Source organism: Triplophysa rosa, linkage group LG14, assembly GCF_024868665.1.
Source record: "Triplophysa rosa linkage group LG14, Trosa_1v2, whole genome shotgun sequence".
In the NCBI taxonomy this organism is placed as follows: domain Eukaryota; kingdom Metazoa; phylum Chordata; class Actinopteri; order Cypriniformes; family Nemacheilidae; genus Triplophysa; species Triplophysa rosa.
The window spans coordinates 12,113,497-12,138,376 of NC_079903.1; the positions used below are offsets into that span (position 1 = coordinate 12,113,497).

At 37.2% G+C, this 24,880-nt stretch overlaps 2 protein-coding genes across 2 annotated transcripts; one reads left to right on the forward strand and one right to left on the reverse strand.

Moving 5' to 3' along the window:
• Nucleotides 1-711: 711 nt before the first annotated feature.
• On the reverse strand, nt 712-9,383 carry ppp1r14ab (protein phosphatase 1, regulatory (inhibitor) subunit 14Ab). Its single transcript, XM_057352009.1, has 4 exons — nt 9,105-9,383; nt 3,686-3,766; nt 3,561-3,593; nt 712-2,998 (listed from the first exon to the last, which is right to left on the reverse strand). Exons 1-4 carry the CDS (start codon nt 9,300-9,302, stop codon nt 2,864-2,866), a joined length of 447 nt encoding a protein of 148 aa, XP_057207992.1. The 5' UTR covers nt 9,303-9,383; the 3' UTR covers nt 712-2,863.
• Nucleotides 9,384-11,533: 2,150 nt separating this feature from the next.
• spint2 (serine peptidase inhibitor, Kunitz type, 2) lies at nt 11,534-17,763 on the forward strand. Its single transcript, XM_057351811.1, has 9 exons — nt 11,534-12,118; nt 12,894-13,064; nt 15,004-15,063; nt 15,644-15,691; nt 15,819-15,974; nt 16,178-16,243; nt 16,408-16,578; nt 16,670-16,705; nt 16,897-17,763. The coding sequence occupies exons 1-9, from the start codon at nt 11,725-11,727 to the stop codon at nt 17,067-17,069; spliced, it is 1,275 nt and encodes a 424-aa protein (XP_057207794.1). The 5' UTR covers nt 11,534-11,724; the 3' UTR covers nt 17,070-17,763.
• The last annotated feature ends 7,117 nt before the right edge of the window (nt 17,764-24,880 follow it).

Genomic DNA, 24,880 nt, shown 5'->3' on the forward strand with positions numbered 1-24,880 from the left:
CCTCTGTATTGACTTTTTGTCTCTGACACAGCTTGTGTTTTATGTTTACAAATACTTACATTCTACCATCCTGCAATGCCATGCATGAAGAGCCTATCATTTAGGTTTTTACAACGTATCAACATTTTTCAATGGGCACAGTTACAACTTTGTAGATTTAACATAGTGTGTAATTTTTTGGAGGATCTATTGACAGAAATGAAATATAATATACATAACTATGTCTTCAGAGGTGTTGTATAAAGACCTTACATAATGAAGCGTTATGTTTTGTAAACTAACGGTACTGTTTAGCGTGTTGACAAAATGTTTATATGCTCTCCTACTTGTAATTCACTTTGGATAAAAGCGTCTTCCAAATGAATAAATGTAAATGTAATGTTTTTATTGCCTTAGAATGAGCTATTTCTGTCTACATACACCGTGGGTCCCCTTACATGGAATTCACCATTTTGTTTCTACAGTAGCCCTAAAAGGACAAATTGTTCTACAGAGCGTGTTTCATAAACACCTTATCTCCTTTGGCAAAGAAGCCAAATCGTGACACCAGGGGGGGGGTGGGTGTTGGGGGTCGGGTTGGAGTGAGCCACTAGATTCATACACTGGACCTTTAAAAAAACTGACTGTTAAAGTCTGTTAGTGATCATTTTATTTATCTATAATTACAAAATTTTGCCAATTAATTTTTTTTTACAAAATACAGTACATTTATCAGTAATTCGCTAGTTGCACAAGATGGCGCCGGAGAAATTTTGGGACGCCAGAGTCGGCAGACTTATTTTAAAACTGTGTGGGAAATTAAAGGAGGATTTTGTGCCGGCATATATGGGTGTTTTTTAGATAAAAAAGAAGGAAGTAATATATCAGCGATATGACAGATCCTTTATACATTGCTTGATTAATTAAGCCAAAACAACTCGATACGACCAGAAATTAGTCTGCCGACCCTGGTGTCGCAAAAGCTCACCAGCGCCATCTTGTGCAACTAGCCCATAGCCTGTTATATATGATTGGTGGACTAGTTGTTGATTGACTGTTGATGGATTACAAAGAGAATCTGAGAATATTTGAAAATTTTCAATTGCAGTTGTATGAACAATGCAAAATATTTTGTATGTAATATATTTGCATGAACAATACAAATTTTTTGATCTGATTGTTTCTCTTAAAATGGTTTGTCAGCCAATTAAAGCACAAGCATCTTACACAACAACAAACTTGTGTAATAAAATGAGAGCTCAAAATGGATCCTGGAAATGCAGATGCTTTGCTGCCCTCTGCTGCCTCTTTCATACAATCACTCAAGACAAACCAACGATCAAACCAAAATTGGATCAAATAGACAACATAAAGTTATCTGGCATTGCTGCAATTATGTTAATTGGTAATGTTAAAGTTGTTACAGATATGACATCACAAGACAGTGTTGTGTATATATTTGGTCATAATTAGGCTAATTCTTAAATAAAAGTAACACATGAACATTTATGCAATTTACAGACTTCAATACACATAATGATAAAGTGCAGACACTCTTTTATTTGGAAAAAATGGTTCAAATTCATGCCTGGAGTGGAATCTTCTCGTAACTGAGAATTGTTAAAAATCCATGTCATATACTACACTTTTTGTTCAGCTAGGCCTACATAAAAATGTAATCCTGCATTTATAAAATTGTGCACTGACTAAATGTAATACATTTTAGTCAATAAGGGTTCTTAATCCTACTTGGAATGTCTTCAAATTCAGAATTGTAAGCAATTAAAAATACAGTGAGTGAATTTTCTGGCAGTCTGCAAATGTACACACAATAATACAATAAACAAAATAAAAATAAAGACCTTAAAGAGAAATGCTTGGCAATTCCTATAAAATTCATTCTTCAAACACAGATTTCAGTCATTTAACTGTTGGTCATTTTAGCTTGAAAAGGCTAACAGTAGCAGCAAAAACTATAGACAATACCTCATGGTTTTGTTATAAACAAGTCTTCAACAAAGTCCTTCATCTAATAACATAGCCTAACTATAACAGCATACGCTGTATGTTTAAACAGAATATGATAAATTCATCCTTGATATTCAATCTTCTTTCTTAAAAATAATTTAACTCTACAAACTCTAACCACATATAAATACCACAACAAGGAATCACCATAACTGAAAATCTAAAAAGCATTGTGCCAAAAATCTTCCAGTCCAGTTGTGGTAAATCCATAAACTCAGTCAGTATAATCTTAAACAAAAGTCTTCCACAACAATAATTGTTTCTTCATTATAAAAAAAGTAGTAATACCATCCACTGTGAAAATGCTTTGTCAGATAAAAATGTACTACATGCCCTTACAGAAAAGCCACATGAATTTCACATGTGCAAAGACACGTAGTCATGTGAAACATATCACTTAAAAACTTTTCCGTGTACAAGTCTCATGTAAAACTTATGGGATCTGTAAAAACGTGTTTTTCTGTAAGGGTGTACTATTATATAATTTTATTAAACTCAACAAAATGATTTAAGATTTTTGAATAAAACCAAACTGAGACACACCAGAGGAAGTCATTTTTAAGGGCCAGATAAGAAATAAGGTAGGTAGGCAAGACCTATAATAGTTCATGTTGTGCAGTGTGGAAGAAGTGTATGGCTGTTAAAAACAAGGATAGGTGTAATCTGGTATTTGCATGAAGAACCACACAAACGGTCATTGTTTGACCTCCCATTTCTGCTTTTAACATAAACACGTTTTTCTTTTTTTAAATTCTTTACAAACAAAAGAAACACACATGTGCTGCTGTGTGTAGATATTGAGCTTGTTTGATATAAGGGACCGAACATTCTATGGGTGTGTGTTTTGGAAGCATGCTCAGATTCTCTCAGTGTCAGAAGATCCCTGGCGGTCAGGAAAGATGTGAAGCTGGGGATGTTCGATACCATTGTTGTGGAGATCCTCTTGTTTCTGCAGACCGTGAAGTTTATTTACCAATTCTGTGATGAAGACCTTATGAAAAAATATACCAGAAAAGAACATTTTAAACTAAATACAAACACAGGTGAACCAAATACTAGTTTTTATTTGAAATGAACAGTGTTCAAATATTATTTGGTTTTATTTGAAATGAAAATATTATTTAAAAATAATAATACAACTAATCCTGTAAAATGTTTCTCAGTGTGTGGTAATATAACAACAATCGTTTAAAGTAAATTATTTAGGTTATGAACAATTTTACCAATTTCCTCTTTAAATCCAAACAGGATACAGGAATGACTTAGCTGATTTCATTAAACCAAAGTAGGCAACATATTACAATTTCTTTAATCTTGAAAGTTTGACTTGACACTACCAATTCTGCCATAAGGGGGCAGCAGAGGAAAATCAATGTGTAGCATTTGCATAATGGGAAGTGAAACACCAAAGGGAAATTTCCTGCACTGACACCAAGTCAGACTGTCTACAATGAACCCAAACTCTGTAGGGGAGTATTTTGTTAAGACTTTTTCTTTTGTATTAAGACTGGCTGTGTGTAGAAAAGGACATTATATAGGTTGATTAGACTTACCTCTGTGTTATTACTGCAGGTATGAAGAATGTCCTGAAAAATCAACAAAAAAAGGGATCAACTAACAAAAAACACAAACAGTGTGTAACATAGATTTTGTTTTAACAGATGTATGTGAACTGAACCTTAAGTTTCTGCATTCTCTCCTCATCACTCTGAAGATCCAGTAGTTCATCAATGTTCACCTCCTCTGGCATTTCCTCCTCCTGTCAGCATAGACACAGAGTCACCATAACACGTACACATCTCAAAGCAGTCACCAGTGTATTCTAAATATTCAAAATGCATGCGATCTGGATGTTTTGGTGTATACAAAATATAAATAAATAAACGCAGAACCACGTAGACAACCCTTTGAGCAAGAATTATATCTAGTTAGCAGAAGTTGTATTTTGAGAAACTAAAATATTTTAGCGACCACACTTTAACCTCATACTCTATTCTGCAGCAGACCATATCTATATTTATTCAATTTCAAGTTGACTTCTTTTGTTTAAACATTTTCTGTACTTTACAGAACATTTAGATTCGACTAAATTCTTGAATCATTATTAGCACATTCTTTGGTTCCTTGATTCTATCTTTGTTGTGTCGTCTGATGTGGACACATATGAATAATATGGAAAAGATAGCATTACTAATTTATTGCGACATTGCATCTGGTATAAACACAGTGTATCACCTAATAACAGACTTCTTCTTAAAAACCCTGTCTAGTGACTTAAGGAACAACACAAACACATACAAACAGTCACTAATCTGAAATAAAAACAGATTTCCTGCTCTACTCAGCATTTGTTAATCTAGGCCAGACAGCCGTCACTCAACACTAATAGGCCTATATTGTGCTGGGATAAACTAGTACCTCCCCTCCCTTCTCAAATAGACATACAAGATAAGCCAAACAGTACATTCGTGTTGATACTCAGTGCCATAATTCTCACAAACTATATTTTATTAATGATGTGGTGACTAGTTTGCCTAACATCTTTACAACTGCAAAGATAAAGAACATGTGTGGTGTGAACCTCTGCTTTTGGAGAATGATTAAGTTCTTTCTTTTCATTTCATTGTGGCTTGGGTTATCTCCATTTGAAAACAGGTCAAAGGCGATTTTTTAGAACCCGCTAGTAACTCATTTACAGAGGCCAGCTTACAACCTTCCACCCACCTCTTTCAATGTGAAAGTAGAAGTGAACTCATATTTCCAAATGAGCAACAAATCAGTTTATCCCTAATAAAATCCTATTGCACAATGAAGAAACTACAACACATCCAAACAGATTCAGTGCAAATAGGCCAAGACTACACAATGTCTCAACAACCAACTTTGTGATGGCAATTCTGTTGCCAACAGCTCTGAATGTGGATCATCCACATGTGGAACAGGTAAAGAGCTGGGCATGCAGGACCGTCGTGTTTCCTGATAAGGTTACAGAGAGGGAACAGGATTGGCGTGGGAGAACTTTCAAAACCCTGTCAGTGAAAGGTCACTCAGAGTAAGATCCAAGCAGAAAGCCCTACTGGGGCATCAGTGACCTTTCTTTTAACTCCAAATGCCACTCAAAAGCCTTGAAACAAACATGCCCCCTCACATACTAAATATACACAGCAACCTTTCAGTAATTTTAAATGAATGACTTTAGATTTGTGGCTGACAAAACTTTTCACAACCCATTACATAAGAAGTGACTGTTCCCATTGTTTATATAGACCACAGTCTGTGACACATTTAGCTTGGTTCTGTGGTAATTCCCTAAAAACTCTGAAAAAACATGAGTTCTTCACTGTAAGCAGTAGTGTTGAGCATCAGTCAATCCCCCAGGGCTCTGATTCAGTCCATGTTAATTCCAGGCCACTAGATGTGGGGTCTTTTCTTCGGTTGCTATGCCTAATAGCTATCTAAGCTGTACTAAGATATATCATTAGTTGGAATTGATCAAGCTCTCAAAGTGATAGTTCACCCAAAAAACAAAATTCTGTCATCATTACTCACCCTCATGTCATTTCAAACCTGTATGACTTTCTTTCTTCCACAGAACACAAAAGTAAATGTTTTGAAAAATGTCTGTAGTCAGCGTTGGTAGCCTTGTGGTTAATGCACCAACACATCGTGCCAGTGTACTCACGGTGACCTGAGTTCGATTCCTGTTCCCAGCGGTCCTTTGCTGGTCCAGCTCCCCTGTCTCCTTCCAATATCTTCCTGTCAACTCTCTACTGTACGTTATCATTAAGGGCATAAAAGCCCCAAAATATAACTTAAAAAAAGGAAAATGTTGGTAACTGGCCCCCATTCACTTGCATAGGTTTTGTGTCCATACGATAGAAGTGAATGGTGGGCAGTGCTGTTTGGTTACCAACTTTCATCAATCTTTTGTGTTCTGCGGAAGAAAGTCTCTTTAATCCTAATCTTTGGTGTGTAACTCGTCCCACAACATGTGTGATACATTTATACAGACATACAGACAAATTTTGCCTGATGACAACAAAAATCCTACAGATTTGCACTGAAGGACCTCATATCTATAGACCAAATATCATAGTGACCTTTAGGTGAACTGTTTTGACTTTGGCCAATAAGGAACCACCCAAAAACCACATGCCATGACAACCACTCACAACAACACTAGTATTGTGCTGCCAGCTTTTGCTCAGGTTATCACACATTTGTTTGAATATTAGTTTCACAATGGGACGTACTTTTGCATGTTGAGCAAATTATAGTTGTTTTAAGTGCTAGCGATAACTTCTAATGGAGCTTCAACATCTCTGACATCAGATCCGAGTATTCAGAGTAAAATGTAAAATCCTTTGTACATCATCTGTCCCCAAGACTCCATTACTGTGATGTAACACTGTCCCACATGAAATGCTTGAAAGATCAACATACTGTAGTTCAGCCTTTTAAATTACAACTGAATTCAAAACATATTTTGAAGGGATAGTCAACCCAAAAATTACAATTCTGTAATCATCTACTCGCCTTCGAGTTGTTCCAAATCTGTATAAATTTCTTTGTGTGAATGCTTGTGACCAAACAGTTTTGGCCACAATTGGCTACCATAGTAGTATTTTTTTGTTCTGTTGAAGAATGATGGCCAAGAACTGTTTGGTTACACGCATTCTTCCAAATATCTTTCTCTGTGTTCATCAGAACAAACTACTAGAGAGTAATTCATGACAGAATTTTTATTTTTGGGTGAACTATCCCTTTAAGACAACATTTGTTTTCAAGAAGTAAGAAATATTTGTGCATGTAAAGTATATAATTTGGTATAACCAATGGTTTCTGGTGACCATAACGTCTCTTGGAATGAACCCGGAATGTAATTTAAAGATGAACCCGTGTTGGAACTGACATGCGGCCGAACACAAGGGGACCCTAATCTGGGCTTTTTATTAAGCTTTGATAGAGCTGTGAACTAATGGTCCTGTTTAATGGGGCGGGTGATGGCCTGTGTGTGTACCAATAGATAGCGGGCAGTCTTATTGTGAGATGGGGGTGGAGGGCAGTTTTCTGGACGGCTTTCTTTGTGTAATGCAGTGACATATGGGGTCTTCATTTCCACAAGCCCCATCCCCCCTCACTCATAAGAAACTGCCCATGAGACAAATATACCATCAATCAATCCCAAGACCAGGAGTGTTAAGAGCAGGCCGTTGTCGGGCTGACTACTGACAGGAAATGAAGAGGGATCCGATTACAGCCTGAGTGGGGGCTGGTTCATTTTAGCACCAGATTAAAATGATTAAAATAGATTAGTGTAGAGATTTCAGTTTCACTGATATAGTGACTAGGAAGACCAACATCACAAACAAGGAGAATAGTAATGTCTATAGTAATAGTAATGTTTACTTCATCATATAATATTAATGTGAAGTGTCCAATACTGTTCTAGAATCAACATTGTATAGTGTTTCAACTATGCACATGGGTCCACCTACACCTAAGTTGACCAGACCATCAAATGGTTCAATAAATAATCATATTCAAAATATCCTATGCAAAAGCAAAGGGGGAAAAGCACTTTGCATTAAAATAACAAAAGTTAGTGGACAGATTCATAGTACAGAGGGTGAATGTGCTATTCAGATGGCAGAGAGATCTACTTCCATTTCATTTTCAATGTGCATCTGTATACCAGTGTTGGAGATCCAAGTATTTCTCTACACACTCACCATCACATTGCACAAACAAAACCATCATAGTATTTACTGTTTTCAGGCGCCTGTTGGTATCAAAGAGGCACAGACAGCTCTCCATGTAGGGCAGCAAGCCCGCCAACAAGTCTTGCCCACAGCTTTAAGCATTCAAGATTTCTCCCAAGTTGCTTATGGGAACTCGAGCCTCAGAAAAAAGTCCCCGCCATCCTAAAATACCCCGAGACACAGGAATGTGCATAACATTTGTTAGCATTTCTGCATATCAGACATGTTTATTTGTCCTGACCATTTTGTCTCGCTTTTTCAGCCTCCCAGGAGAACAAGAGCGGGCAGCGTGAGCCAGCAGTTGCATTAGAGGTCTACTGTGTTGTATCAACAGCTGAATCAAACTTGCGATAAATGTGAACTGTGTCTTGGTCTTACACAAAGCTGTGCAGATTTAACTTTTTGATAATCATTTATACTCGGTTCAAGTTATAAATGTTATGATGTTATAAATTGTTTTTTTGCAAACCTTTGTAAATCTTTGCTTATATTAAGATTATACTGTATATACACAAAATAAAGTGCATAACTACCGATAAAGTGTGATACCAACATGAATAAATGAATAAAAATAGAACTGTTACATGATACATGTTTAACGCAGCCCACCCTTACACCGTGTCTGCACCGGACGCGACACGACAAAAGACATTAGAAACGCATTGGAACCAATAAGTCTAACATTTTTACATTTTGTCCACACTGGATGCGTCGCGTCCGTCGCGTCCGGTGTAGACACGGTGTTATACAACAGACCAGCCTCTCTCTAGACGACTCCACAGTAAGAAAGGTTCACGCCCTTTAAGAATAAACGTGGGATATACATTGTTTGTCACGTCATGAGGAACTCGATCAAAAATATTCTGAAACTTACTATTGGAATGAAATGCCTCAAAACAAACAACTCGTCACATTTCACAGTCTTTTTTACATGTCACACTCTTTTTTTTACATTTCACATTCTTACCCATCAGCTATTTATTCCATTGTGGCTAAGACACCTGCTTAATATTTTAGGCACGCAGCTTTAACAGGAGCGCATTTCCACGTGTATAGTCGAGATTTTAAAGCTGCGCCCTACTACGACAAAAACGTTTACAATTTTTTTTTGATAACTGGACTTCATTATTGACTTACTATTATTATTATCACCAATTTCATTGGCATTTTCAAAAAATTAGCAGCACAATGAGCACACATATCTCAGCCGTCTGTGCCAGGTATTAGTTTTGTCATTACATATTCTTGTCATTATTACATATTCAAAATGATTTGTTCGTTATTCTTTATTTACTTGATTCGTGTAATATTATCACTGTGTTCAAGAGGACTCACCCTTCCCAGATAAAGCTCGTCAAGTCCAGAATCAATCCACTTTTCCACATCTAAACGCCTCTGGAGTTCTTTTCTATTATATTTGACAGTGACCCGGGCTTGTCTCTTCTGCACGCTCAGTCCAGCTTCCCTGCTGGCTCCTCGGTTCGGCGAGTGGATCTTATTGTTATAACGCCTCCCCACCCGATTCGCAGCCATTTCCAGACTGACCTCCGGACGGACACTTGCATTCAAATAATTGACCAGGAGTCTGGCGGAGTAGGTGCGCTCTTCTGGCACGAGGGAGCGCTGGTACCTCCACAGCGCGCTGCGCCTCAGGGTCCTAGCGCTGCGGGATTAGTGGCTAACTCTCACGCTCTACGTTAGGATTCAGTTTACGATGCCAGTTTCATGTTGTGTGAGGCATTTAAAAGTATTTTACAATATAGGCTAGGTTAAGAATATCATGCGACGTTTTTAAAGATATGAATTCATCGCATTTGTTTAATGTGCGTTTGTGTAGGTATCAGCACAGCTCCCGATTTAAATGACAGTTATTTTTTTACAGTTTTCCACGTATAATGTAAAGAAACTGTACGGAATCAGAATTTTCCTGTTTATTTTTTTAAAGATTTTTTCATGTATTTTTTAATAGATGCTATTTACACTATAAGTGAAAATAGCGACAGATGCTATGTACACTAAAGGTCTTTGCACACACAGTCTGAATTTTTCGTGTGCGTTTTTTTCGTATTTGGCGCTCGTTTGTACGGTGTCTCTTTATTGTCAAAACGCCTCTCAAAATGCTTGCTACGGATGCGAAAAACGCAGAAAATCGAACCCAGTCTGAATCTTTTTATGACGGATGAAAATATCGCTGACAAAAACGTGAGGTCGTATTTGTTTTTTAACGAAAGTAACTGGTTCTGTTTACACTAAGTGAAAATAGCAGCATTTCTTTACGATAGGCTATTTACACTAACCGAAAATAGCTGTATTTTCTTTGGATTAAGTAAAAATAGTAGTTAGATGCTATTGGTACTTTTAAATAGTTGCAGATTTTATTATTACTGTTGCACATTAAATATTATGCAATAATGACAGAGTGTAAATCATTATATTTATAAAATGTTTAAAATGATGGCAACTTATTGAGATATTAAAGCCCTACACCTATCCCTAACCCTAAACTTTATTAATAAAAATGTATTTTAAGTCTTAAATCAATTTTATTGAAAACAAATGCCTATGATCTGTAATGTTATAGAAAAAGGCAAAAGAGCGTTTTCAGTGAGAGGTGGATTAGAACCCCGGTATCCAGTGCCAAAACTATACAGACTTTACACCTTACCCCATGTTCTTACACTTTCTCTATTCCAATCTCATATTGGTGGGCGGAGCTAGTGCAAATAGTCTCTGCCAACAAGGCAAACACTTTTACGTCAAAAAACGTAAAATTACAGAAAAGATGGCAAATTTGCGAGAAAAAGAGGGAAAACGTGTAATTTCACATGGAAAACTGTTATTTTACAGTTTACGGTTTTTTTAGGCTAAGGGATTTTATCTACAGTGTAGGCTTTCGGCAGACGGGTACAACCTGTTTAGCGTCGAGGGACATGTCATATCTTCTAAAAAAAATGTCTAATTCAGTTATTTTCACAATGTTACGTTATTTTTTTGGTACGATGTACGATCCCACTAGTTATCACCATACTAGATGTGTTCGTACGGTTCACCATGCTTCCACTGGGTCTTAAAATCCTACACTGTCCAATAATATCCTTTACAACCCACTGCCCAAAACTCTTCATGAAAAGAAATGGAAAGGATAGAATGGAAATGATGAAAACGACTGTATAGTTATGTATTCTATGGGCCATAAAAATAATACAATCTATAGATGTATACAGCAGTGTTTTGACACAACAGAATCTGTTGGCTTCGATTAATTCTGAATTGAACTAGGCCTTTAAGCCTCTAAATATCAAGTAAAGGACAACATAAAAAGTAATCAATACTGAAAAATCAATATATGATTATCAGCCTATTTTCGAATGGGAAAAGTCCAACAAAACCGGTTTACAAAACACTTCATGGAAATAAAATAAATACCTGAAGAGATACAGTATGTACGGCCTGTAACATCTCTCACACATTCAAAAAGAAACAGATCAGTGGCATTTTGACAAATCTTATCACACAGTCTTCATAGTTGAACAGTTTCAAGCAATCCATTTAATTTTTGAGCAGCTGCCTAAATACCTAAGACCTTGAGTTAAAAAATGTCAAATGAATATTATGTCTGTACATGTTGTGAACATATCCAACTTCTTGCTTATTTCAGTGGCAACAGCTCAATGATAGCCGAAATAAGTGACTTCCAGATAGCATGCGCACTTCCGTGTGGCAGTAGGAGGATTTATAAAAGGCAAACAATGACGTCACGAAGGAGGAAGTTGTTTGTTTTATTATTTCCCAGGACAGAAGACACACACCTGCTGCGTTAGTAGGCTACAGTCAAGTTAGAGATCGCGTGTAGTTGAATATTGTTGGTGTTTTAGTTTAAGCTGTGTGACACACCGTCGGTTAACCGATTATAGCCGAGAGTACACAGGTATATTCGAGGACAGTACTTGTAAGAATGGCTCAGGTGTGGTTTACCTGCGTCGTTGCGTTTCTTTGTTGTCTCCCTCTTCTGAATGCGTGTACATGGGACCCAAACACGGACGTGGAACAGGGTCTGGATATTAAATCGTACGACAACGGCGCAGCTTACCTGGCTTACCTGCCAGATATCTCAGTCGCTGAAGAGTGTCAACAGGCTTGCTGTGACAGAGACGAGTGCCAGCTCGCTCTCATCGGGACTCCAGCGGACGCCGGGAGGTCAGAGTGCCGCCTGGTGAGCTGCGTTAAAGACGGCGTCGACGTCTGCGTTCTGAAGCCCAGCACGCAGTTCAAGGTGTACCGCAAAATCGACGGCGCAGGTGATGTGCGGAACCAAAACGAGGCTGATGTTCGCGCTGCATTCACGACAGGTAATTATTTGAAAATAGACAACGGTATAAGATAAAAAAATATAGCCTAGTTACACCCAAGATACATTTTTTTTTAAGCACTAGTTTGTATTATCGCAGAGTAGTTAGGCCTACATGAAGTAGGCTAACTACGGTTACCGTTTTTCACTTATTGTAAGGAAAAGTTCATCATTCAGAAATTGGATTATTTTAAGCAACATTAAAATGCCATTGTAAAAACAAAGTTGGGGATGAAAAAGTTTATTTTATCTGTAAACATTCATTTGTAGGCAAAAGTTTTGAATAAACAGAAATATAACATGTAGCAAGGTTGTGGTTTTTATACAAATAAAACTAATAAACCATGTTTACTATAGTTAAACTATGGATATTGACTCGGAGAATAAAAACTATAGAAACCCTTCCCTTTTTCCAAGCTGTCATGCAGCATTGTCAAAAACCTGACCAACCTGTTCTCCGGGTTTTACAACCTAGTACAGTAAACAAAGGCCTTTTAATGCGGGATGGAGGGCTTAGTAGCTTTTATTTCCATAACTAAATTACGTGACCATTTTAGTAGGTGTTTTTGACACCTGAAGAAATGTTAGAAGTGAAAGCATCTTGTTGGTAGAATCTGAAACAATGTCATAACAGAATTCAGTGTGTCTGCTTTATTCCACAAAGCAGCACAAATGTTTAATTAGCTTTTCTAAAAGTGTTTTGCTGCTCTTTCTGTTATTACTTATAGCCTGGTCAATGCCTTTATATCTTCAGAAAACCTCTTTTGTGTTTTTAGATGACTGCCGTCTGCCAAGTGTGGTTGGAAATTGTCGTGCTGCCTTTCCACGATTCTATTACAATGTCACCAATCAGACCTGTCAGCAATTCGTCTATGGGGGCTGTGGGGGAAACAACAATAACTTTGAGACCCAGGAGGCTTGTGAGACAGCGTGCAGTGGGGTGACAGGTAAATATCATACTTTGAAACAGACAATGTTTCGTGCTGAGTTCACACACTTACTGAAAATAAACAGTGACACTATAAAAAAAACAACGTTCTGATGGATACATTTTTCAAATTTGACCTTATAACAATGTTTTTAAAGATGTTTGCTCTGTCCTTGGAATTTGTCATTGTTAGGGTAATGCTTTTGATGCCCAGATAAACATGGTACTAAAAAAGCTTTGACGACAGCAGAGTAATCTTTTTATTAAACATGCCTACTATAATATGATCTAAATATTTAAAGTATCTAAATTACCAGAGTGGTTTTTAATCTTTACCATTAGTGAGCCATAACAAATGGACTGAACTGGAATATGTTCATATTTATCCGCTGTATGTCATCAGCCAGGAGTGTACGTGAAATACTGGTGAATAAATGCAAATTAATAAACAAATCCAGAATTTGAAGACAGGTGCTATTTGCATCTAGATAATGTCTGCCTTTGCTTTGAGTATCCAGAATATATCTAGAATGTACAGCCACGTAAAAATAATAGACAATTTCAAAAATAATTTCCTCTTTTATGAATTTACTATTTATAGGTATGTGTTAGGTTAATTCAAATTAAAATAGTGTTTCAATTTGCATTTATTTGCAGAAAATGAAAACTGAAGAAACGGGTCAAAATAACAGAAAAGATGCTCTGTATTTTTTCAGACCTCGAAAACTGCAAAGAAAACAATGTTCACATTCACTAAAGCAATAATTGTACTTTTAGAAAAAGTTAAAAAATATTTTTTTATTTGATAACCTCGATTTTATCACAGTTTTCATGTGTCAATCTTTCAAATTGGTGTTGAATGACTTTGTCACTCCTGAGGTTTGATTTTGATGAAATATTTTTTTCGCGGCTGTATAATCTAACACCGTGTCTACACCGGATGCGACAGGCGCGACGAGACACGACAAAAGACATTAGAAATGCATTAGAACCCATTATAATTTCAAATTTTGTCCACACTGGATGCGCCGCGTCCAGTGTAGACACGGTGTAAGGCGAATCTAAAGCGGCAATTGCTGAACAATTCAGTGAATGAATTTACTTGTCTGTGCCTGGCAATGAGGAGACCAAAATATAAGCCTACGAAAATGAAACAACCTTTTCTTAACAAGATCGGGCTCTAATCCAGTACCCTCAGTGTGGTCTGTGGTTGGCTATGTGCTTAAAATGTCTGCTGTTTTATGTCTTTCCATATTTGAATGGTGTTGAGTTGCTTTTCACTTTGGCTTCAGTTTGGTTGTAGTAAAAGTTTAGTCAGGTTGACGTGCACACTACATAATTATCAGGAAGTCCTTAAAGTAAACATTTAACTAGTCCCAACTTAATAAACAAAGTTTTTTTTGCTACAGGTGGATTATAAAGGCAGCAAGAATAATAACAGTGAGGTCTTACTCAGATTAAAGAGTCTCTTTTCATGAAGAATGTGGTTCTTCTTTCTGTGTTGTTGGATAACCGGTTGGGTGACCTCTGTGCGAGTGGATTACCTGTTCTCAACAAAAATGTGACAAGCGCACAATGTTTTTTTGTTGTTAATGTTGGCAATGTGTTTTCAGTCTGTTGGAGACAACAAGTAAGCCTTAAATCCATGATCACCCAAGATATCTGTTTCCTATAAAAACAGTTGAAAATAGTGCATTTTACTGTTGCCATTAGCCAATCTGTGGGAATTTTCAAGTTACAACACTCTTTGGCTATTTTAAGGGTCAAATATTTTGACAAAGTGAGTAATGCATTGCAGAATTTGTGTTGGCCTATATCTGTGTGTGTTGCACAAGTTGTGGTACCAGGACAATTACAGTAGAATTTTATAGCACATTCCTTTTTTTCACAAAAATGTCTTTTATAATTCAAAATGACTAAATGCATGCAAATGCCAATAGTCTCTGATTTCTATTCAGAAATAGATTCTCATGTTGTGTCTCAACGCAGTAGGATGTCCAACCCTGAAGACATAAGTGGTAAGCAAAACCATCTTACTGTTAAGCTTAACATGAAAGATTTCTCCACCCTCATGTCATTCCAACTCTCTAGACTTTAATGATTATAGTTTTTTCAATTTTCTAATATTCTGTTTCTTCTGAAGCCATATGTTCCAAGATTGATGTTTTGCTTCCTCACACAAAGCTTTGTTTCAGAATGCATTGAAATTACAGAGTGACAGCACCTGGCTTTTATGAACTTGTCGTTTCTACTTTTGTGTTTCACAAAGTAATACAGCAATCTGACAAGGATTAATAATGCTAAATTATTTTTAGGTAATTTATCTTCAGTGTTTCCTAAGAACGACTGCATATTTCTATATTTAGCTTTTCTGCATGTGTCATCCCACATCTTGTTCCTCTTAACATTTTTCAGCTTTGGTGAAATCTTTTTTTTTGTTGTCAGCCATTAACACATGAATATGCAAACGATTGTTAATCTTAGAATGTACTTCAATATGGATGCAATGCAGAAGTATTTTTGCTTTTCATTTCCATTGTACCAGATGTATGTGACAAAAACAACATCTATTTCAGTACTCTGTATCTTTCTCCTCAGCTGATGAACCCAAGGCTCTTCCTAAAATGACATCTGAGGAATTCGAAGGTATTTCAACTGTGTTTTTGTACTGTTTGGATTAATGGTGTTAGTTTTGTTCTAAGCCTAGTCTGACCACACCTTTAAAACGTGTATAGCCACACTTAAGTGCTTCTTATCCGTTTTGTCGTGTCAGAGAAGTGTCTGGCTCCTGTGGTGACCGGACGCTGCAGAGCCTCCATGAGACGCTACTTCTACAACAACGGCACCTGTGAAAAGTTTATCTATGGAGGCTGCAGTGGCAACAAGAACAATTATGAAACTGAGGAGGCGTGCATGTCAACCTGCACAGGTACTGTTGCGGTGATGTCATTTCCTGATCATCTATTATCTATTATCCCCAAAACATAGAGAAAAGACATACTTATTGCTAGAAGTGTCACAATATACCGGTATTTGTAATAACTATTGACAATTTATCTTGGGAGCTTGACCATTATCTAGTTATTCTCATTTATGGACTGTTCTTTATTTGTCAATATGTTTGCATTCCAGTCACAGTCATTCCCAGAAATGAGGTGGCACCTGTAGCACCTGTAACCCCCAGTTCACCTAACCAAGGTAAAATAACATGATGTCACAAATATATTTAGATACTATTTCAGTTTTCCCTAAAATGTCTTCATGTGCCATATTGAAATATATTCAGCAGTAATTTCCCAATGTTAACAACTTTTTTGCTGACCAAACATTTTAACACTTGTATCCCAACTTCCATCACACAGAAGCCTGTTCTGCACCTGCTAAGTCTGGCCCATGCCGTGCAGCCTTCCCTGTGTTTTACTTTGAGTCTAGTACCCAGTCCTGTGAGCCCTTCATCTATGGAGGCTGCCAGGGCAACCAAAACCGCTACAGCAGTAAGGAGGAGTGCATGTCAGCTTGTTCTGGAAATCAATGTAAGATAAAGCAAATATCCTGCTTTTGCATTTCAAAAAGCACAACTCTAGACTGTTTGGTTTATTTTGTGGTACATTTATTTTTCTATAGGGAGTTTTCAAGATAAACGTAGACGTTGGACTCCAGGTAAGGAACTGATACATTGTGAAATTTATGACATCTGTATTTCACAATTAAGTGGTGCTTGCTTTAGTTCTTCTTCTGTAATAAAAAGCAACTCCTGACCACACAGACACCCATTGAAAGAGGTGTGCATTTTATATTTCACAAGCAAATTAATTAATAATAAATAACAATCATTGATGTCTCATTTCCAGCCTTCTTCCTAGTGGCCACCCTGGCCATCATGTCGGCCGTTCTGCTGGTGGGTTTGATCCTGATCGTAGTGCGCAGAGGCTCCAGAAGGTTCCTCGTATTTGATGATAAGGAGGAGTTACTGCCTGCTGATGAGTGGTCTTTTGAGAAATCATCTAAAACGGTCTCCGAGTAAAGCTGGAGGCCATCTGACCTCTTTCGTTGTCTGGTTCAAATGTCCATCTCGTGACACTCCATGTCAGACTTGATTCAAACTAATAGGAATTTAATATGGGATGTTGCACTAACCTTTGGTGAATTGGTCTAAAAAGAAATACTCTCTGTTACTTTCTTTTTCACCTATAATACTTTTATGATTAGGATCATATAGAGTATAAGTAAGGAATGTATTTATTGTCACAAATAACCATAATAATGCAACATATGATGAAGTGATTTCACAGGAGCTTTAAAAATATATAAAAGTAACTGTTTTCAAGTCTTAAGGCACATTTTTAGTTCTCTGGCCTTTGAAAGCCTATGACAGATAAGGATTTGAATTATATTCGACATAAAACAAATTAATCTAGGTCACAAACCTACAAGCCACAGTTTAAAACTTTGCTTATTAACATTTGGTCTTTTCTCACAATTTCCCTAAAAATTCATTATTCATTTTCAAATAATAAAAGTTTGTTTGATTGGTAAAAATCTGATACGAAGATTGTTTCATAGTCAAAGTATCATTGAAATAACAAAAAAGAAATGAAAACAAATTGAGGTCTTTTAGAAATGCAACTGATGTAGCATCTGCATGCTGTATTTATGTTTTACACTGGAAAATCTGTTAATGACTGCAATTAAATAAACTGTGATCAAATTAAAATTTATAGCAGCCTTTATATCACCCAGAAAGGAACACTTTAAAAAAAAGCATTGTTTTTTTTTAACTTTACCAAGAACAATTTTATTAGCTTTGTTTTCCTTTTTTAGTGTTAGCATGTGAAGACGCATTGGAAACCACTAGGCCTATATGAGACCTAGCAAATAAGGATGTAAAACCTCTATGATAAGGCAGATTTTAATAAAACATTTAAAAGTCCACTGTGTTCTTAGGGCAAGGATTTTCCCCCATAAATATCAGACTAGGGGAGGTTGTCACGCGTGTTGTACACAGTATGTCATTTTATACAATTATTAATTCATTCATTAATTTCTGATGGCAAACTGATACTTTTATGAAATGTTTCTTTTATATAATTATTTTAAATGCTGCTGCAAATGGTATCCTACATAAAATATAGATAGGCCTATGTTGTGGAAAAAAGATTTTAGTTTGAAGCATTGGAATTCTCAAATCATATTCTTAAAAACATTAACAAATATTTAGTTTTTTTTTTTAAAGAAAAATTTACATAAAGTATGTGCAGAACCAAAATGGCATTGCAAAGCAAGCCTAAAACGTGACAACAAGCTTGAGTTTTTGAGACAAACGCAGTTTCTTCAAAACACCAAAAATCAAGCAACGGGTTGTTTCATCTGGATGGCCACTAGAGGGTAATGGTGGATTTTAATTTGGCTCTAAAGCATGGGTTTAAAAACTTTTTTGTCAGCCGAACCCAACACATTTACTTGACGTAGGCTACCCAAGAGGTACCTCGCGAGGCAGTAAATATTTCAGTCATTTAATTGCACATTTGCATGTTTACATCATCAACATCAACAACATCATTTTTTTATGAGTTTTTACATAACTATTGATATTTCTACGCATTCCTTTGTAATGTAAATTATTTTCAAAGTAATAGAAACAACGCGTATGTATGTGCAGTGGTAGACATACAGTGTACCTCACGAACCCCCTGCAATTCCATCGTGAACCACTAGGGGTTCCCGAACCCCTTTTAGGAACCCTGGTCTAAAGGAAAGCAAAGAAATGAAAAAGTCAGAATTTCAGAGTCTGTTTTTTTCTAACATAACGTGTCACACAGCATTTTAATCAAAAATGTATTCCAGATACACAAGTTAATCCTTAGGTAGGTAAAAAAAACTATATTATTCAAATAGCAAGTCTCCATTGGCACGTAGACTGGAAAAATGAGATCATTCATCATTTACATCCTGTTCTAAACCCCTTAGCATCCAGTAAGTAAAAACTAATATGCTCATATATAAATGAAGGTTTGTCTAAATACCCTCACCTTCAACAACAACAATAAAACTACAGCATACAGCTGTAGTTGTTTGATGAGCTAAAGGCAAAGTGATCCTAATTTATAATCTTTTATTTCTTCCCTTTTAAATGTTAGATTGAATGTAAGAGAAAGTCCCTCACGCTCTGAGCAGCTTTTGGAGTAGCATTTCTTTGTCTCCAAAAACCGAGTGCTCTGAAATTAGGTCATAAAGACAGAGCGATTAGCTCATTTCCCAGTCATGTAAAACCCCCCCTCCGTTCACACAAACCAGCAAGGCAGGAGAACACGAGAAAAGTCTAATCACCCTGTGCGTGGCGTACTAGGACATCTTTGTGTGGAACCAGGAACAAACCAATGAGCCATGCAGTTCGAAAAGATCAGTCGAATTCACTCTGAAGTATGAGATACAAAGTTTGCAAGTCTCGCTAATCCCTACTAATCTTTAGTGCGATAAATTTGGCAGGTTTGTAGATGCAGCAATTGGCGGAGGTGCAATAGGAGGTCGGAAGGTCCAGTGTGGGAAATGCGCCGTGTTTACAAAGAGCCCCAGCAAGCCTTCTCATTCGTCTAGAGCAGTGCTCAAGCACGTTGTAAATGCTCTTTCGAGTGTGTATCTGAGCCTTGACCTAAGTAACCCCTGCATGTTGTCAGTGCCCGTGGTCATCTGGTTTCCGTCTCGCACGAGTGTAATTGTGCTTATTTAGTGTGACACCCCCCTCCTCACTCATAACACCAGCTGCCCTACTAACTGCAGAGATGCTCTGCATTCCTTGAATATGAGTGCGCCAAGTCCCCTAATGCACCCAAGCACACGTTATTTCTTTGTGAAGCATTATCTTGCCTTAAGGTTTAGTGTAAAACAGACTGCAATAGGTGTACTTTTGACCTCGAAGAACCTAAAAAATGTATACAGTTGCCTCACGCGTATATTTTGATATCTAAGTCACACTTGTAAATGTATGTTGCATTAGATAACAAATACAAAACCTAAGATGCAACAGTATAGCTTTTATTTTTAAACTAAAAGCCAGGTGTCCTCGCAGAATTGACACATTAAATATAGACATGTTCCACTACATTTAACAACCAGAGCACACTCTTAAAAAAAGGTGCTTCAAAAGGTTCTTTGATGTCATAGAACAACCTTTTGGTTCCATAAAGAACCTTTAACATCTGAAGAACATTTCTGTTTCACAAAAGGTTCTGTGGCTAAAAAGGTTCTTTAGATTATAAAAAAGTAAGAAAGAGGTGGTTCTTTAAAGAACCTTTGGCTGAAGAGTTCTTTGTGGAACCAAAAATGGATCTTCTATGGCATCACTGTGGTGAAGAACCTTTTAAGTACCTTTATTTTTAAGAGTGCACGTCAAAATTTTCTCTTTTGTTATTTTAAATAGTATATCATTGGTTTGTTTTGCAGCAAATGTCTTATTGTGAAAGGTTCTGCTATAAATGTGTGATCATGCAAATTTCTAGAAAATAAGTTTAATTTTACTCACCCTTATGGTAATCCAAACCTGTACAACTTTTTTTCTGACAAAACACAAAAGAAGATATTTTGAACGACGCTGATAACCAAACAACTTTGGTCCCAATTGACTTCCATTGTATGGACACAAAACCACTGAGACATTTCTCAAAATATCTTCTTTTGTGTTCCACAGAAGAAAGAGTCACATACAGGTTTTGAATGACATGAGGATGAGTAAACGATGGCAGAATTTTTATTTTTGGGTGAACCAAAAAGGTGCAGTTTGTAACAACTTTGCAGTAAAATATCCAAAAACCACTAAGCTAGTGTTATATATTTTGTTCAGCTGAGTACTTACAATATCTCAAACTACTTGTAAATCGTGAGAAAATCGCCATTCTAAACAGGGACACGGGGCTGTGCAGTCGCCTGTCTATGGCATCATATCCGCGTTCCCCTTTGTTACCGCCTTTACTGACGTAGAAACCGCATGACAACAGTGTCATTGACAAATGCTGAAGTATAGTTTCTAGCGTCTAGCAAGCCACTAGCTTGTTTCGAGCAGTCACTTATTTATGGACCACAATTATTCGCAACATTTATAAAACTTGACTTCATCCGCTAACATGATTTCTCATTCATTTCTGATTGATGGCCATCAGCGGTGGAGTTGAAGACAACAGATCCCATCATTCCACGCTCCTTCACAAGCTATGGCATTGTTGTTGTTTTGATCGTGATCCATAGCGGCGGTTTTTACAAACTGCACCTTTAATGCAAGTTGAAATATTCCTAATCATCTAATGCAATGACATTCACACAATTTTAAGGGCAGCTTGAATTGTCTTTTCTGGTCTCTCGGATATTGTTTTGCTTCAAAGAACAAACCCATGAAAGTTGAGGTGTGGGAAGGCTCATATGGTTTTCTCTCCTGCAGTGAGTTTGTTGCTCTGAAGTGTTGTTTACCCTAATAAAACCCATGACCCCTTTGACCCCGCATCAGTGCCTCCACCGCTGTAGCCCTCTGCACCTCTCGGCCCCGTCACCACATCTTTAGTGCCTGACAACAGACTACACTGAAGAACACCAGAAGACCAACACACAAACCCCAGCTGATTCAAACCAGAGGACAGAGCCAAGACAGAACCACAGGGGTGAAAAGAGATGTCGAAAATCTGGAAAGTCAGGGTTATGATAAATGACATGGGTGATAAAGAGAGAAGCAGGAAAGAGTGCGCCGGGGTGAAAGTCAGCGCTCCTGATGATGTCACGGCTTTGGCTTTCTACAGCGTAGAGAGGGCCGGGCTTGAGCAGAGCGGGGGGGAGGGGGGGCCATGGATCGGATCTTGGCGGAAAGGGGACTGTAATTTGAGTGACCCCCATCTCAAATTGAAAGCAGTTGTGAACCCTCTCGAGGGTAAACTTTAGCGATCCAGACTCGGCTCGCTGTTCCCACGACACAGTCCGACCTCCCTCCCAACTCCGTCCTGACGTCCATTCTTTATTTCGTTTCTTCCTAAAGTCGCCAGTCTCCCTGCCTATAAATGGGAAGTCTGGTGGCAGTTTCGAAGAAAGACCGGCACTGAAAAAGGCCAAATTAAGAAGAGCCGGGCTCACAGCATGATTGCTTATTCAAAGATATCTGGAGATTATAAAATGCCTCGGAAATGAAAAATAGATGAGTATCGTTTCATCATCCCGTATCTCCTTCTATGAGACAAAAGCTTGTTTTATATCAACATCTGTGATCTGTATTGGATGTGTAAGTGGGGTTTTCGAGCTGCGCTACAGAGTAACCAAAGTCTGCTTTCTTATTTTAAAGGGATAGTTAGGGTTGCACTTTATTTTACAGTACATGCAGTTTCAGTGTACTTATAGTGTACTTACCCAACAAAATACTATACTATACTATAATTACTTAATATGGGTTAGGGGTAGGTTCATGGTTAGTACATAGTAATTATGCAGTTATATAGTAAGTACATAGTATGTACATGGGTAACAGGACTGTAAAATAAAGTGCTACCTTTTCTTTGTGCTGCTAAACACAAGGGAGATAGTTGTAAGAATGTCAGTAACCAAACAGATCTCATCCCCATTTACTGACATAGTAGGGAAAATAAATACTATGGGAGTCAATGGGGGATGAGATCTGTTCAGTTACTGACATTCTTCCAAATATTTTCCTTTGTGTTTAGCAGAACAAGAAATTAATGCAGGTCTGAAACAATCTGAGGGTTAATAAATAATGTCAGAACAATTTTGGGTGAAATATCCCTTTAAGAGAAATATAAGTAAGAAGGACTAAGTTTTTGTGTTTTCCCAATCTGTCCTATCACTTTGACTATGAAATTTGTTGTTTCAGCGAAGTGCCCAGATATTTCTTGATTGATCGTGACAGACTGGACTAAAGCAAACCTGACCAGTGCGAACTAAGTCTAGTGTTCTGGATTTATTTGTAAAACACTTGCATATCATCTTAAGTGTCCTCTTTTAGAAAATTATTATGTAGGTAAAAATCTGAAATCCATCTTAAATTCTTGTCATCTTTTGGCTATATACTTTATGATATGCCTTGCCAAAATAAACAAATCCACATACAGAACCAATGAGCTCCACCGCATTGTCTTGGATGACACATTCCCAGTATAAAACTAACTGTTGCTAAAATGTTTCCAGACTGCAGCTGTAATGTTTTTTTCTCCATTGTATCTATTGTTAAGATCACAGTCCTGAATACCAACTTGATAAAATGTGTGTGCCAGCCAAGTATATGTGTGTGGCACACTTTATAAGCAATGAATCGTATTATGGCTCAGTATGAATTGTAGGTTTGTGTCATTTTGAAATGAGTGATTTGTGCAGATGAGAGACGCCTCAGTTTTATGTTGAACATGAAGTTGTTTAAGGTCATCATACCTCACTCTCTCTCCCCCACTCTCTCACTCGCTCTTTCACTTTCCCTCCTTTCCCCGCTCTACATAAGCGCCATTGTATTTTTGCAAGATAAAAATCAGAAGGAAAGAATGTTTGGGGCTGATTCAAAAATGTAAATAGCATTTTAATTTGCTAAGATGTGTTATATGTTGACGGGGAGAAAGTGCACTTGCTTTGCGTGTGTAGAACGTTGATTTGTTGAGTAAGAATATGCTTTGGTCTGATAAGCTGTATAAACCTTGTTCTGTGTGAAATATTGTTCACTTCATGCACTGTGTGGAGTACTTGAATGTTCTGTTATTTAGTTCTGTGGCAATTTATTTTATTGCGGACATGCATGTTCATGCTTTGTGCTGGGTGGGTTAGTTCTCTTTTATAAGTAAGGCTGTCTAAACAGATATTTGGATTCATACCCCTCAGAGGTGTTGTCTTTTCCCTTACGTTACAAAAATTACATGATTAAGTGTTGTGGCGTGAATGAGCGAGGTCAAAGTCTGTTGGACGCATTTATCATCCAACCGTTTTTCATCTGCTGATAACCCAAAATGGAATGTCTTTGGTTAAAGTTTCATCCTGTCTCGGAATTCCATGTTTGGTGATTGTGGATCTCTTAGAAAAGAGGTCACAAACAGTAAGACCAGCCCTAAGCCAGATACCAAAACCAATGCTTGGTTTATTTTTGGCTTAGCCTTTTAAACACTGGATTTCAGGGGCCAAAATAAACCTTATTTGCTTGCCACATCTGCCTATGGTGAGAAAATTGTATGAAAATGTATGGTTTTGTTTGTGCAATATTTAATGTCGGAATATAACAGTTTTGTAACAGAGAGCAAAGATGCTTGTGTATTTAATTGCATAACTTGTACATTTTCCCACTGATGACATGACATTATTGTCAAATGCTTTTTATTTCATTGATTTGTAATGCTCGCATCACTTACATCAAGTGTTGGATTTGATTAAAACCATTGATGCATTCCAAACCGGATTTATTGGGATATTAAAGGGATCTTCAGAAGAATTTCGATTCTTTTTCATTCAGCCAGTTTTCAACATTCAGTGATACTAGCATTTCTCACACATGCACTTTTTTATAATGTAACAGGTACTTGTGATGTCAAAACTAGAAATATGCTGACAAAGAGAAAATAAATGGTTACTGTTCACAAATTCAGGACTAGGAGGTACCACTTCTGTGTTCTAAAGGCACAGAAAAAGTTTACTATGAGTATTGAGATGAAACTTAGTTTTATATAGGGGGTTATAACTTTATAAGATTTCCATCAGGTTACAGCTATCATTTTATAAAAATCAGTTCACAGTTCGCCTGTTTTCTTTACCAGATCCGATTACCACACAGCTGCTGTTGGCACATCAGACATGCCCTGAAGCTTGAAACTGTCACTT

Coding starts and splice junctions, on each gene's coding strand:
- ppp1r14ab (XM_057352009.1), bottom strand. CDS start 9,302: ATGGCTGCGAATCGGGTGGGGAGGCGTTATAACAATAAGATCCACTCG. Junction 3,767..9,104: donor ACGAGCTTTATCTGGGAAGG/GTGAGTCCTCTT, acceptor CTATGCTGACAG/GAGGAGGAAATGCCAGAGGA. Junction 3,594..3,685: donor AGAGAATGCAGAAACTTAAG/GTTCAGTTCACA, acceptor TTGATTTTTCAG/GACATTCTTCATACCTGCAG.
- spint2 (XM_057351811.1), top strand. CDS start 11,725: ATGGCTCAGGTGTGGTTTACCTGCGTCGTTGCGTTTCTTTGTTGTCTC. Junction 13,065..15,003: donor AGCGTGCAGTGGGGTGACAG/GTAAATATCATA, acceptor ATTTCTATTCAG/AAATAGATTCTCATGTTGTG. Junction 15,692..15,818: donor GACATCTGAGGAATTCGAAG/GTATTTCAACTG, acceptor TTGTCGTGTCAG/AGAAGTGTCTGGCTCCTGTG.